Source organism: Phacochoerus africanus, chromosome 11 (assembly GCF_016906955.1).
Source record: "Phacochoerus africanus isolate WHEZ1 chromosome 11, ROS_Pafr_v1, whole genome shotgun sequence".
NCBI lineage: Eukaryota > Metazoa > Chordata > Mammalia > Artiodactyla > Suidae > Phacochoerus > Phacochoerus africanus.
In genome coordinates this window covers 90,384,207-90,399,581 of record NC_062554.1, presented here as the reverse complement: position 1 = coordinate 90,399,581, position 15,375 = coordinate 90,384,207, and the positions used below count along the sequence as shown (strand labels likewise).

The window sequence follows — 15,375 nt, the reverse complement described above, 5'->3', positions numbered from 1 at the left end:
AAGAGGTCCCCTACTTAGAAAATGAGGAACAGAGAGCTTGGTCACTTGGCCTAAGCTGACCTGGTAGTGGCAATAATAAAATAATAACAACATTAGTTAATTAACAGCTGTGTACTTACTACATGCAAAGCACTATGTGGAGCATTTTATGTAAGACTCATTTAAGGCTCACAACAGTAGTTTGGAGTTGTTCTGATTTTATAGATGAGGAAACCGAGGCAAGACAGATTACATAACGTACCAAAGGGACATGCATCTGTACTTGGTGGAAGCAATACAACTTGAAGACAGAGGTGAATTTGGAAATGATCTTTATGACAGTGGTTCTCAGGCATGTTACTTTTAAAAATAAACAGGTATAACCTGAGATAGACTGAATCAGGGTTGGGATGGAGAGATGAGACCTGGATATCAGTATTTTTCGTAAAGTGTGAGGCTAACGCACACCAAGGTTGAAATCTGTTCTACAAAGTTAGCTTTACAGAGTTTGTTAAGTGATAGGAAATGTGCAAGTTAATTGAATCAGAGACTCAAAATACTATGTAAAGAAGCCAGATTAAGTTTATCAGGACATAAAGATTTTATTGAGCACAGTACTTGTTTCACTTGGTCAGTGCTTCTGAAATTCCATCAATTTAGCTTCATAAAATTATGACAAAGTTCAGAAGAGGAAAATGAATGTAAACACAAAAATCCTAACACATATTACTGAATGGGATCTGGCAATATGTAAAAATGAAACTATGTCATAAATTGATATTTATCACGGGAATACAAGGATGATTGACTATCTAAAAATCAATCAATGTAATTTACCAGATTTGGTCCTACAAAAGAAAAACTATATGATAAACTCTATAGATACTGAAAAGCTAGATACAGAAAAAACATTTTTAAAAAAATTCAACATCCATTCATGATAAAAATTCTCAGAGGCACTCCCCCCTGGCTAAGGTTAAGGATCTGGCATTGTCTCCTGCAGCTTGGGTTCAGTCCCTGGCCTGGGAACCTCCATATGTGGTGAGTGTAGCCAAAAAATGAAAATTCTCAGAAAACTAGGTCTATAAGGCAATTTCTTCCATCTGATAAAGCCTTACATAAAACACATAGCTTACACCATACTTAATAGCAAAAGACCCAATGCTTTTCCACTAAGATTGGGAACAAGGCTAATACATTGCCTCTTATTACTTCTTTTCAACAGTAGCCAGTGTAATAAGGCAAGAAAAGATATTCAGATTAGAAGGAAAAAACAAAGCCATCTCTCTTTGCAGATGACATAATTATATACATAGAAAATCCCAAGAAATCTACAAAAAAAAATATTAAGCCTAATAAGTGGGTTTAGCAAGATCACAGCCTGCAAGGTCAGTGTACAAAATTATTTTTCCATGTACTGGCACAAAAAACAGTATGAAATAATGAGGTATAAATCTAAGAAAATGTGTAAGAGTTTTGTTGAACACTTTATAAGCCTAATTTTTAAAAATCAGGATTTAAATAATTAGAAAATCTAGTTGCATTCATGGATTGGAAGATTCGATATTGCTGAGATGTTAATTCTCCCCATGTTGACCTAGCTCTTCAGTGGCAGTCATCTCCTGATCAGTTGACCTCACCATACCTGCATAATAATAAAACCTACTTGTGGAAACATTGACCTCTAAATAGGGTGTGCCCTGTAGCTCAGTCTTCAGACTCTTTTGCTTTCACTGTGGATGTACCCTCCTCTAGTTAAGTATTTAATAGCGCTCCAGGGTGATAACTCCTAAAATTCAGGTACCTGTCTTCCCTTAGGACATTATATACAATAACACCACCACCAGCTATCCTATCACCTCTGCTTCCTTTATTCTCTTCATCCTTTATTTTCCTTATCCAGCCTAACTTGTCTTTTTCTACCTGACATGTATAAGCAACACAGGAAATCCACTAGCATCTTTAATTTCTGAAATGCTGTTGGATTAACACCTTCTAACCAGGGAGATCAACGTCAAGTCTGCCATTCCAACGTCCCAAATCTAACATTTGTATCCCTGACTTTGCCTATTTAGACTATCATTTTATGATCCCTCTAGAGGAGGGAATGCCAGATAAGTAAACAAATATTTTTTGAGTATTTGACAAAAAAATTTTCGTGATGAAACTTGGCATATGTTTTGTGTTAGGGTCATAGGTGAAGAAAATTTCCATTTATTGTTTTAAATTGCCTGCATAACAAAGCTGTGGAATCAGCTGGTCTTAGTGTTTGTTCTTACTCATTATTCCCTTTCCCAAGGAAACAGTCCTCCAAAATTTCCATTGTTTACAGACAAGACTTACTCCAGGTGTGGGAATAGACTACTTATCTTTATCAGAGGAATAGTACTGGAATTTTAACAAAAATTAAACTTTTAGGCTTGCTTGTGCCAGCACTTGAAATGTAGCTATTTAGTTAGATACTTAGCATTAGTTCTTGAATCTTTCATGTAAAATGTGAAGAAGAGATATCAGTAATAACTAATTTTATTCAGTTTTAGATGACTGTGACACTATAGATCCTGAACCCTTAATGAAACTTGTCATGTTCACAATTTACTACTGTTTGGTAAATTTCCTCTATAAGTGTAACTAATAGCTGATGCTATGAAAAATTATCTTCTCTTGAGAAGGTTGAGTAGTATTTGTACTCATGATACCAGTGATCTCAGAAAAGAAATCTGATTCTCATGCTTTCACCATCCCATTTTTTTCTTTTGGTCATATGAATTTGCTGTGTTAAGCAAATGTAGGCCTGTCCAGGTTATAGATGTTATGGGAAGATGTAGTTTTATGTGTCAGATATGACACCTTTTTATCCTCTTGGGGGTCCATGGGTATTAAATGTGGTACAGATTGACTCTCTGCCTCTTGAGGAACATTCTCTTTTTTGGTGTCTAGAACTTGGGGCAGTGATTTCTTAGGATATAAACTTCTAAATCTGGCCCAGGAGATATTTCTGAAAGAGAAAGTCCCTAACTTTTTTCCTTGTCTGACCTTCAGCAGGTATGAAATGGACTCTGGGTTGTGTAAGGAGATCTTGGATTCTGGCATGGTTAACTGACTTAACATCTTTTTTTTTTTTTCATTTTTAAAAATTTTGTTGAAGTATAGTTGATTTACAGTATCCTGTTAATTTCTGCTGTACAACAAAATGATTCAGTTATACATATATACATATTCACTTATCATACTCTTTTCCCATATAGGTTATCATAGAATATTGAGTAGAATTCCCTGTGCTATATGGCAGATCCCCATTGACCATCCAACCCATGTACAATACTGTGCTTATACCAATCCCAGACTCCTAATCCATCCCCCACCCCTACCTTTCCCCTTTGGCAACCCTATGCTTGTTTTCGGAGTCTATGAGTCTGTTTCTGTTTTGTAAAGGAGATCTTTTTTTTTTTTTAAGATTCCACATATAAGTGATATCATACAATGTTTGCTTTTCTCTGACTACTTACTTTGCTTAGTATAATAATCTCCAGGTCCATCCATGCTGCTGTAAATGGCTTTATTTTGTTCTTTTTTATGGCCAAGTAATATTCCATAATTCCATTTTATATATATATAATCACATCTTCTTTGTCAATGGACATGTTTAACATCATTTCTTCTCAGCTTGGTGGTGGCAGTGTCCCTCCTGCTCCAGACTCTCCTTCCTGAACTGTGGGTCCAACCCCTCCCTGGACATTCCCTGTGCCTGCTTTCTTACTTCCTTACTCACTCATGGCTATTCTCCTTCTACAGGCAAATGGTTCTCCAAATCATAATAGCAAGAAACCAAACCTGCCTTTGATTTTTATCTTCTACTTACTTCTCTTTCTGTCTTGTTTGCTTTACGGCCATGGTTCATGGCCCTCAGCATAAAACCAAAACTCTTTGGCAGTAGTAGACAGGCCCTGACTCTGACTCTTCTGGCCTCAGCTTAATGTCTTACCATTTCCCACTCCCCTATGCTGGTAATTCTGCTCCATCCCAGGGCCACTCCTTTTCCACAGAGCGTCAGCTTGGATATCACTTCTCCTAAGACGCCTCTGAATCACAGATCAGGCTAAGTGGCTGTTACTTGTGTTGGCAGAGTATGTTAAAGATAGGTTTTGCTAAGCCCACTAAGTGTTATATGTGTTTTTTTTTTCATATATATGTGTGCTGTGCATCTGTTATTTTTTGTGAAATCATGTTTGAAAGATTCCTGCATAGTTTGTCTTGGTTCTGGTGTATTCCATGTCCTAGAATTTTACATGCCTCTAGTAGGGTAGTCTGAGGTCCATCTTAGAAATTGTGTTTTCCTCAAGTCCCTCCAAACCAAGCAAGGCGGAGCAAAGCAGCATCAGTATGAAGCGGGGTGGGAGGTGGTGGATAGGTCTGCTCTGAATTCCCCAGGAACATCCTCCTCCTGTCAGAATTCTGATTTGGAGATAGGCGTGTTGCCTACCCTCATTCAGTCCCAATGTGTAATATCTCTGTTGAAGGCAAAGGTTGATGTGTAGTGTGTATGTAAGATGCCCAGAAACAAATGACAGCCTTTGGGATGGCAGCAATAGCAACTTACACGAAAACTGACTGAGGACACATCTCATTGTTAGCATCCTCTGTGTGTGCACCACGCTTGTGCCCAGGATAGATAGCAATGTCTCCTGTGCCTGGAAGGCTGTGTGTGGTACCCCAGCTGGATTAGCCTAAGCCAGTTGTGCATAGTCTACACCTCTGAAACCCCTGGACTCCCAATGTTTGTCTGTTTTATGGCTGTGGGATGCATTTAACACATTTTCATGTAGGAACCATGTTATGTGTGTAGCGGTAGCTCTTGGCTGCTCAGTGAATATGCTATTCACTATTGAAACATAGATGTAGACAGCAGTTCCCATTGTGGCTCAGCAGGTTAAGAACCCAACATAGTGTCTGTGAGGATGCGGGTTGGACCCCTGGCCTCGCTCAGTGGGTTAAGGATCTGGTGTTGCCATGAGCTGTGGCGTATGTTAAGATGCAACTTGAAGCCTACGTTACTGTGGCTGTGGTGTAGACTGGCAGCTATGGCTCTGATTCAACCCCTAGCCCAGGAACTTCAATATGCCACAAGTGCCACCCTAAAAAAAAAAAAAATAGGAGAAAAGAAAAGAAACATCGATTATAGACAGAACTTGTATATTTTTAAAGTTGTATCAATATACAAATGTAAAGTGATATTATTTAGATAATGTTTCTATAAGGAAACCTCTTCCATTGTTGAAAAGGAAGTAGGATTTTCCAACTCCAGGATGATATTGGTTGTTCCTGAATCTGGAGGCACAAATATTTTGGTCAAAACCTGATTAAGGAGTATGGGTACTATCACATATATAGACGATATATGGTAAGCTTTGATCTTTAAAAACATCATGGGAATAATCTCAAACCCGTTATACTAATTCTCATGAAAGAATTTTTACTAAGAGAATTCTGGGAATCCCTGCAGGTATACCAGTTAAATCTAAGTTTCTAGAAGTTATACTGGTCCTGACTGGTATACAAGGAGTTCCATTGCCCAGATCTTGGCCCATGTGTACAGCTTCCTTAGGCTTTTATTGGAACTCAACACCATTGACTATTTAGCTCCCTCAGAGCTGAGAGTTTGTGGGTTGGGAGACCTTTCTGGGTGGGGAACTTCCTGCTTTCTGTTGCCCTATGAATTGAGTAAGTGATGGCCGAATAGTTGGCCAGGTTGGAAATTGTCACTCAGTCTGTACTAATTGTTTTTCAGGGGAAGGTGAGAAGGTAGGAGTGACCTTATTTTATTCAAGATCTTTTAAAAGATGTCAGCTCTTTGGCATTTGATAGAAGAAAGTCATTCGTGTTGGACTCGAGTGACAAGAAGGTCACTGAAGGAGGGACCACCGCAGGGAGCCAGGAAGCTGATGGAGTAGCTCAGGGCAAGAGCCCTTGAGTATAAGCAGGCTAAGCCTAGTCGACTGATCACAGAGCACTAGCTAATGTCTTGTGCAGCGGTCTTCAGGGGATGGGGGTGTGGCTCCCAGCAGAGCACTCCTGGAGGTTTTGAAGGTCCCCACTTAATTTATTCAACAAAGAGTCATTGAATGCTTCCTATGGACTAGTTGTGTTCTAAGTATTGGGAATGTAACTGTGAACACGGCAGACAGAAATTCCCACACTTGTGGAGCCCGTAGTCTAGGAGGAGGGGTAGTTTCATAAATAAAAAGGGTTTATGTTGGTTAATGGTGGAAAAACTTCACACAGAGAAAGAAAGTAGGAAATGAGTGATGGAGATGTGGGTCAGGAGAGGCACCTCCAAGAGGTCGTCAGAAACTTGAAGGATGTGAGGGAAAGGCAGTGTGCAGTGTGAGGGGAGCCGTCTGGGCTAAGCAGATGGTCAGCGCAAGCCCCACGACAGGAGCATTAAAGGCAAAACAAGAGTGACTGGGATGGAGTGAAGAGAGCGAGAGATGGCAGCCCCTGTGGAGGCTGGGGCTCTGGACCCAGGGAGCAGGGGAATCAGTGGAGGATTTTGAGCTGAGGAGGGACATGTTCTAATGAACGTGTAAACAAGACCTCTCTGGCTCCTGGATCTAGGTACAAGCTTCTGTGGCTGGGGCAACCGTGGAAGGAGTGGGAAATGGTCAAAAGGTAGCTTGCTCTTGAAGGCAGAGCTATGGGGTTAGGGGAAGGATACAATGTAGAGTATGGGGGGGGGGTGTCAGGGATGACTTCCACCTGGAAGGATGGGGTTGCCTATAGTTAAGGTGGAAAAGACTGTAGGAATGCAGGTGGGGATTTGTTTCTTTTTTGGTGGGAGTTGGGGAGAATGAAAATGTGTCCTGTGTGATGGTTAGAGGGACAAGGGCTGAGGACCACAGACTTTTACCATTCCTGTGTCCTCACTGTGGCATCTTTAGGTATTGCAGACCTCTCGAATTGATAAAGATGTCTGCCCAGACATCAGGACTTGGCATTTCCCAAGGAGAATTACTGGTCAGGCTTGGGCTATTGGCAGGAAGAGACCTTGAGAAGCAGAATTCATAAGGGGCACACCTTTAGAGCCAGAGCTTTCTGCTGGCACACACACTCAGGGATGTCTCCTTTCCAGGGTCACCCCTTTTCTCTTTTTTCTTCTTCTTTTTTTTTTGTCTTTTCTAGGGTCACTCCCATGACATATGGAGGTTCCCAGGCTAGCAGAGGTCTGATCAGAGCTGTTGCTGCCGGCCTATGTCAGAGCCACAGCAACACGGGATCCAAGCTGCGTCTGTGACCCACACCACAGCTCACGGCAATGCCAGATCCTTAAACCCACTGAGCAAGGCCAAGAATCACACCTGCAACCCCATGGTTCCTAGTCGGATTCGTTAACCCCTGAGCCACGACGGGAACTCCTCTTTTTTCTTCTTATATCAGCGTGTCACTGATATGAGCTGCTGAGTCCGGCTATGGTTTCTTTGTTTCCCTTCTCTCACCAAGCAGCACAGCCCCCTTTAGTAATAACGGGGAATACACGCAAGTCCAGTCCTCCCTCAGGATCCATGGGGGAGTTAGTTCCAGGACCCCCGTGGACACCCAGATCCACAGACACTAGAGACTCACAGAAAATGACATACTACCTCTTATACTAGAGTCTTTCTTTTGTTCTCCCTTCCCCCATCTGTTTCATTTTCTGTTTGATCTGATATGTGCGAACTTTGTCTTCAGTGGGATGCTGTGATGTGTGTTCACATCATAAAAGAATCAGGATATTTCTCAGCCATTTGGCATCAAGCTGGGGAAGGGCCACCCCCGTGAGGAAGGACGGAGAGTGGGTGGGCATCACCCATTTCTCTTTCTTTCTTCCTTTCCCCTCTCTAGGCTCTTTCACTATTTTTTTTGGTCTTTTCTAAGACAAAAAAGACCCCCCCATCCCAGGCCCCCTCCCATGACCTGCCTCTACGCCGGTGCCATGCAGGTAGCTGCTGCTGTAGGGTGGGCTGGGGACTGCTCAGCAGAAGAGTCCTTCTGTGTTCCAGAGCGAGCAGCAGGATCATTCCAGAAGGCGTGGAGTCCTAGGGGAGCAAGATCAGATCTGTGTTTGAGGAGGAGAATCCTGGTGTTCAGAAGAGATGGGGTATGGGACAAGAAGCAGAGACAGTTGGTTAGGTGGCAGTAAAAATAAGTCATGGAGGTGAGGGCCTGTTAGTGGGTCTTGTGAAGGGGGAACCACAGGACAGCCGAGCAGAGGATCTGGTGACTAGAAAGGCAGGGAAGGAGTTCCCATAGTGGCGCAGTGGTTAACGAATCCGCTAGGAACCGTGAGGTTGCAGGTTCAATCCCTGGCCTTGCTCAGTGGGTTAAGGATCCAGTGTTGCCGTGAACTGTGGGGTAGGTCGCAGATGCAGCTCGAATCTGGCGTTGCCATGGCTCTGACCTAGGCCGGTAGCTGCAGCTCCAGTTAGACCCCTACCTTGGGAACCTCCACGTGCTGCGGTACGGCCCTAAAAAGGCAAGAAATTAAAGAAAGAAAGAAACATTTCCACAATGCATGTTCTGTGCTGGAAGCATGATGAAAGGTACTTTCGCTTGAACAGAGATGAAATTATTTGTTGTTTAACTAGCAACGGCTTGCCATTACTCATCAAATAGCCATGATCAGTCACCTACACAGGAGCTGCCTTTGCAGTTTTGAGTTCTTTTCAGCAGTTTGTTGAAAACACATCCATGACAGAATCTGTGCTAATGCAAAGATGCACATAGACTCATCCTTTAGGTGTCTGCTGGGGGCTGAGAAGCATGGGGGGGCTTGACCAGCTCTCGCTTCGCTGCAGTCACAGACAGGGCGTTGAAACCCTGGTTTTGATGCTCTTATATCTAATGCTCTCAGCTCCTAATTTCCTCTCAGATCTGTTCTCTCACCTCATAAACCCTGGTTTGGTGACTTAGGTTATAAAGGGTTGCAAACCTCTATATCTCTTCCACATATGTGGAAACCTTGTGAATAGATAGTTTTAATAATAAAGCTCATTTTATTTGAAATCTTCATTTTCAAGGTCATGTTTCCGATGCTTTGCTGCACAAGTAATTAAGTTACTTGACAACATGCCCACGGCTTCATACCTATATCAGGCAGTTCTTGTAAAGGCAGTGGTTTGTAATTCATTGCTCCGATTTGAAGGGTGGGACATTTTTTCCTCTGAAGGGGTTTAATAACATTTCCAGATACAGGAAGCCAATGCCAGAATTGGTCCAACTGGCTTTTCCTTTCTTATAGAGCATCTTCTTAGCCCTCCTAGGAACTGGGAGAAGCCCTCCTGCCCTGCAAGGCTAGCACTTCAGCTGGCCCACTGCAGTTCCCGAGATTGAAATCAATCACTGGACTGCCACTGCGATAACGCCGCTCTGCAGGGCAATTACCGCCAATCCCCCCAAGTCCCCAGAAGGTGTTGAAAGGAATTGCTTGTGGAAATAGATCTGGGAGACAATTACATATATTCAGTCGGCATTACTCAATGTTTTTTTTTTTTTTTTTCCCTTTGATCAAGTCGTGGGGGGGGAGTGACTTTGTAAAATTTTTTTGAAGTAGATGATTTTATATGTTCACATGTACGCTTGTGTGATGACAGTTGTTTCATGAATTACATTAGAAAGGTGATTTTTCTAAAACTGACCTTATGCTGTGTAATATGTTGTATGTCTCCTTAGTTATTTAACATCTTCTTAACTGGGCCATGGTCTCATAAAAAAGGGCAAAGGGCTTCTGCTATGGTATCCACATAATTCCTGTCCCAGCATTCGACTTGTAATAGACTAATTCATAATAGGCCTGTTTTGGCTGAAACTCAGAGGTAGCGGAAAATTCATTTTTCATTTTTTCAGAATCTGGATTTCATTTGGAATTAGTGGGAAGTTTAGTATTTAGCCACGTTATATTCACCGTCTGCTTATGCTCTGTGCATGCCCATGTTTGTAAATCCGGTGTGTCAGGATTCTTCTGTGATAACCTTTGGAGAGCAGTACGTAGTCCCAGGACTTAATCGATGTGTGGAAAAGAGGTTCTTACTAATTGATTTTGAAGGAACTGTTGAGCTGCAACAGAGTTGTGTTCCTCTGGCATTATTGTCCCCATATTACCGTGTGTACACTTTCACTAATGTATGAAGCAGTAACACTTTTACTTGCCATGCATTACCCATAACTTGGTGAATAAATAACCAAAGCAGAGGAGTAATTTATTCTTTGTTTTTCAAAGATCTCATCAGAAAATTGAAGACTCAGAGGAGAGCAGCGACGAAATTCTTGCCCGTCTAACGTCTGCGGTAAGGCCCTGCCCTTTCCCTCCCCAGAGGTGCAGCAGTAATGAGCCTGGGTCTTTGAAGGGAATCCATTTGGGTAGTGGTGTAGAGATGCTTGCCCTGAGGCTGCGACTGTTGAGGGAGGTTCAAGTTCAGGCAGAAGCAGACAGTGGCATTCACGCCCTCTGCTCTGGTGCAGCCTCTCCTACAAGATCATAGATACTCTTGGTGGAAAGTTCCTGGAACCTTAGTGGAGGCATAATACCTGATTTTTAAAAATACGTTATGGCGCAACCTAAGAAAAGTTGTGACCTGCTGCACAAAGAAGCAAAGATGATATGTTTCATTAGGGAGGAAAACATCGCCTCAACCAACAAATGATCAGGTCTTTAGTTTTCAATGTGCTGGATTGCAACATTTTCCTTGTGTCTTTGCAAGCCATTAATTAGAGTTGCAACTGACTTGGTTGAAGGAAAGGAAGGAAGGAAGGAAATCCCCTTCTTCAAGGAAAAAGCTGGCCTCGGTTGCTAATAATTGGGCACTGGTTTTTGACAGGCTCTAGCAGTGCTGTCTCACACAACCTTTATCCATGGGCTGGACTTTCTGGAAATTTTTCAAGCCTCTCCAGAGATTGTTAGTTCTTCTTTAACTGCATTTTTAAAATGGTGGTTGTAGAAAATCATGCTGGATTGATTTATGTACATGGAATGAAACTAATCTTGTAACTTTAACAACCAAGTCCTGGCATCTGGACACAACTTGAAAGTTAAAAGTTGTCTTTCTAGAGTTCCCGTTTTGGCTCAGCAGGTTAAGAACCTGACATAGTGTCTGTGAGGATGGGGTTTGGGTCCCTGGCCTCGCTTAGTGGGTTAAGGATCTGATGTTGCCTCAAACTATGGATGCGGCAGATGTGGCTCGGATCTGGCATTGCAGTGGCTGTGCAGAGGCTGGCAGCTTCAGCTGCGATTTGACCCCTCGCCCGGGAATTTCCCTATGCTGCAGGTGTGGCTGTAAAAAGAAAGAAAAAAAAGTTGTCTTTCCCACTCTTCTGGAATATAGCCTAGAAAAGTAATTTTTGGCTATGTAATATAGTGCTCCATGGTACAAAACTTCACACGAAATAGAAGCTTGACAGCACATTATGCAAAAATATTTAACATGACCTTTTCAGTTTAAAATATTGACCATTAAGGGGAGAGCCTATTGTGTGCAAAATCATTAATAGCTACCCATTTCCAAAAGTACTCACTACTGACCAAATATTCTGTAAAACGTGTGTGTTTGTGTGGGTAGTGTACATATGCACACGTACGCATTACACTTCAAAGCAGCCCTGTGAAATAAGTGGCATTTTCTGTATTTTATAGACATAAAAGCATGTATATGTTAAGCAGCTTGCCCAAGGTCAACCATCTGGAAAGGAACAAAGCCAGCATCTGAACTCAGAATTTTCTACATCCTGCTCATGTTCTCTTAAGTACTGTGCCTCAATTTTTAAATAATGTAGTGTAGTTATTAGGTAAATTTCAGAAGCAGCAGACATGTCAGATGTAGTTTCTGCAGCCATACCAGGAAGACAAGCACATGAAAAAGTTAACCTATAAAATAGCTGGCATTTGAGCACCAAAAATCATGGGTTATAGACAGTAAACCCAAGCACAGTATCCGAAAACTTCATTGAAGAGACTGGACTTCATGGAGCATTGAAGGCCATTAGGATTTGAACAGGTGACAGGAGGGTGTGTGCTCCAGCTGTGGGGTTATTGTGTGCAGGCAGAGGAATGGGCAGGGACAGTGGGAAAACAGTGAGTAGAGTAACCTGGTTAGAGAGGAAGGACCTCATAAGGGAAAGCGAAAGACTTTTTGAACAACAGATTAACATGATGAAGTAGATGGTTAAGAAAGGAAGATGGTGAGTTGGAGATGGGGAGAAGGGTTGAGAGGATGACAAAAACCCAGTTTATGTTGTTTGTTGGCGCAGGGTTGGGGTGGGGGGAGACCAAAAGAAAAATGAGTTTAAAAAGGAGCACACAGCATTTTTAGAATTCAGTAGGACTAGGAAAAGGTAGAGGAGGAGTCAGATAACCAAAGTCCTGAACTTGTGTGCATGAAAAAGTGATGATACTCTTAGGAAGTTGAGTAAAATATGTGGAAGGGTAGCTGACTTGGTTTTGAACATGCTGAGTTTGAGGAGAGAAAGGAAACGTGAGCCTGGAACTCAGAAGGGTCAGGGCTAGAGCTACAGGAACCAGTTCCAGGCTGTCGACTGAGGAGCAGCATGGAAGACGGAGTCTTGGGCAGCAGCCACAATGAGAGGCAACAGGGAGATTGGAGGACAGTGAGAGGAAGTAGAAATACCGAATGGTTTATAGCCTAGAAGTCAAAGTCAAGAGAGCCTCTACGAAGGAAGGATGGACAGCAAAGTGTTGGCTATGTATTTGGTCGAGGTAATCTTACTAGAAAAATCTCCAAGCTAAAAAGACTGTATAAATATTGGGTAAGATATTGGAGTAGGAACGAGAATAGAGGGCAGAAGAGAAAAATTCATCTTTTCATTTCACGGCTGATTGAACTGAGAATGTGGACCTTGTTTTTTAATTCTCCCAACAGTGTGACCTTGGCTTAACTGAATGGTGGACTAGACAATATCTATGTTCTAAAATTCCTCTGTTCACTGCATAAGCATTTATGAAGGCACTCTTGTGTTTCACCTCTTCACAGTATAGTTGTTCCAGTTGGCAGTGGTATGAAAACTTTATTACCTAGGTGTTGACACCATGCAGGAAGGGGTATGTTTGCCTGCACCACTGAAGCCATAGTTGTCATCTAGTGTGACCCTTAAATGCATTAAAGGAAAGCAAAAGTGACATCTGTAATGCAGGTTGTTAGAGCTCTCTACAAAGTTTTGTATAATTAGGGGGCGCTGGAAAGGGGGTGGCAGTTTACTGTGGACTGTCCTGTCCTGTGTATTCCCCTCTTTTTACTCAAACTTGGGAATTTTCTATATGGCTGCCTTTTAAAAATCTTCATTTTTAAAGAGTGTACTTAGTCTCAACTTAGGTTCATTGAGAGAAAGGTCCCTTCGTCTAAAAAATAACATCTAACATTCTACCCTGGAAGAAAACACAAATGAGTTTTCATGGTAAAGGAATATGAGAAGACAGGTTATGTAGAGAAAGAAAAATGTCTTGATAATTCAGCAAGATTTACAGCTGTTAAATTAGGACAAACATGAACATTAAACATGTTCCAGCTACGTTTCTGGTGCTTTTCAGGAAAGAGCCACCCTCCCAAAAACCTGACATCCAAAAACCTAAATGAGAAAATTCTGTAAAGAAGTTTTCAGCTTAAGGAAAAAGGAAGTGGCCATAATAAGACTCCTTCCATTATATAAAGTCTGCAGAAAGCTTCTGAGAATTATTGGGCATTATTATCTGAAAGTAGTCTGGCTTTCCCTGTTGTGTATATGGTTTCTTCCTTAACATCTTAGCATCCTTTCTAATATCTTCTGACCTTAACACATTTTGTTAACTTGAAAAACTTCTTGTCCTTTACGCTGCATCTCTGTTGGTCTGATGAAGCTAGAAGGCTAAGAAGGGCCCTTGGTTGACACCATCTACCAGTTCCTATCCTTGAAGTTCTGAGAATCATTTTATTTTAAAACATTCATTGTCCTAGTGTACATGACAAAAAGAGTGCTCAGAATTGATGACATAGCTTTTATATATTTGTTTTACAATCCAGGATAAACTAGACATAGGCAAGAGTTTATAGTGAATGAAATATTGCCTTCAAAGTCATAATTCCTAGGATGTAAATTTAGGAAATAAGCTAAACTTTGAGGCATTTTAAAAAACAGAGATTCTTTAAAGAACTTGGGATTCATCCAAAGAGAGGAAGTGGAAACATGGACATCCTTAAATAGGAGAGAAAAACTGATTCTGGACTTCCAGCTCATGCTTACAAAAAAATGGACATCCCAAACAAACTGTGTTGGCCTATTTCTATTACTTCAGGCTCAGTTGTCATGATGGCGTGGTAGAGAGGAGAAAACACAAACATCTTATCTGAGGGAAATTTGTAATTTTTATCCACACTAATTTTAAAACCACTGAGGCGATGTGCGTTAGACTAGGGTGTGAATTTTACGTGTTAGATGTCTATTTAATGGCACAGTTATGAGTGGCATTTATACAAGGACAAAGAGGGCAGTGGTGTGGTCTTCTGTGCTGTGTGGTCCAACAAAGTCAGCCATTCCTCAGAGGGTGACAGAGAATGCTTTTGAGTGTCTACAACAAACACTAACCTAGTGGTGGTGGTGGCAGCTATGAGTGTGCGGCCCTATCGTGAGAGATGAATTCACATGTCAAATCGAGTGTACAGAATTTAGAAAAAGGTCAGTGAAGATGAAAACAGACTCTAATACTCGGGGACACTCTTTACACCTTCGCACTTCTTTTCAAAGCTAATGTAGTTGATAATTTTCCTCAGTTGAGGTTTCCCCCATTTGCATGTGTCTGCCCTATCCTGTTGCTCATTTTCTTCAGACCATCCACCTTTAATGTAAAACCTTTGCATTTGATGCTTTTAGTGGTATTTTCCAATGCCTTCTCATGGGGTCTTCAAGTGCATTAGCACTCCTCTGAGAAAAACCACTGAGCTTCAAAAAAAAAAAAAAAAAATCTAACTTGGGAGTTCCCTTGTGGCACAGTGGATTAAGTATTTGGCATTTTCACTGCAGGGCCCGGGTCACCGCTAAGGCTCAGTTTCAGTCCCTGGCCTGGGAGCATCCACATGCTGAGGGCGAGATCAAAAAAAAAAAAAAAAAGAAAAATCAAACCCAAATTATAAATGAAGGCGACTCTTTTAAGTTCTAGAAGACCTTGAAGTAGATGAAGCCCCAAGAAGCCACGTACGAGGATATATAACTTTTGGTTAAAGTGTTAGAGAAAAGAAATCCACTATGGAATTTGGTTTTGCACCTCTCGAGGGGAAAGAAGAGGTGGTTATAATTAACTGCAGCATGCTGTCAACTTCACAAAAAGGGTTTTCCCAGCTCAGTGTCCAAAGTTGTGAAGTAGCCCCGTCAGTTATCACATTT

At 41.7% G+C, this 15,375-nt stretch overlaps 1 protein-coding gene across 3 annotated transcripts in view; it reads left to right on the top strand.

The window, feature by feature from the left end:
- Window positions 1-15,375, top strand: part of RAPGEF5 (Rap guanine nucleotide exchange factor 5) — a 238,535-nt gene that overhangs the window by 57,612 nt on the left and 165,548 nt on the right. For all 3 annotated transcript variants that reach the window (XM_047751885.1, XM_047751886.1, XM_047751884.1), the window contains exon 6: window positions 10,232-10,298. In XM_047751885.1, coding sequence (XP_047607841.1) covers window positions 10,232-10,298 — 67 coding nt within the window. The remainder of the gene's footprint in view (window positions 1-10,231; window positions 10,299-15,375) is intronic.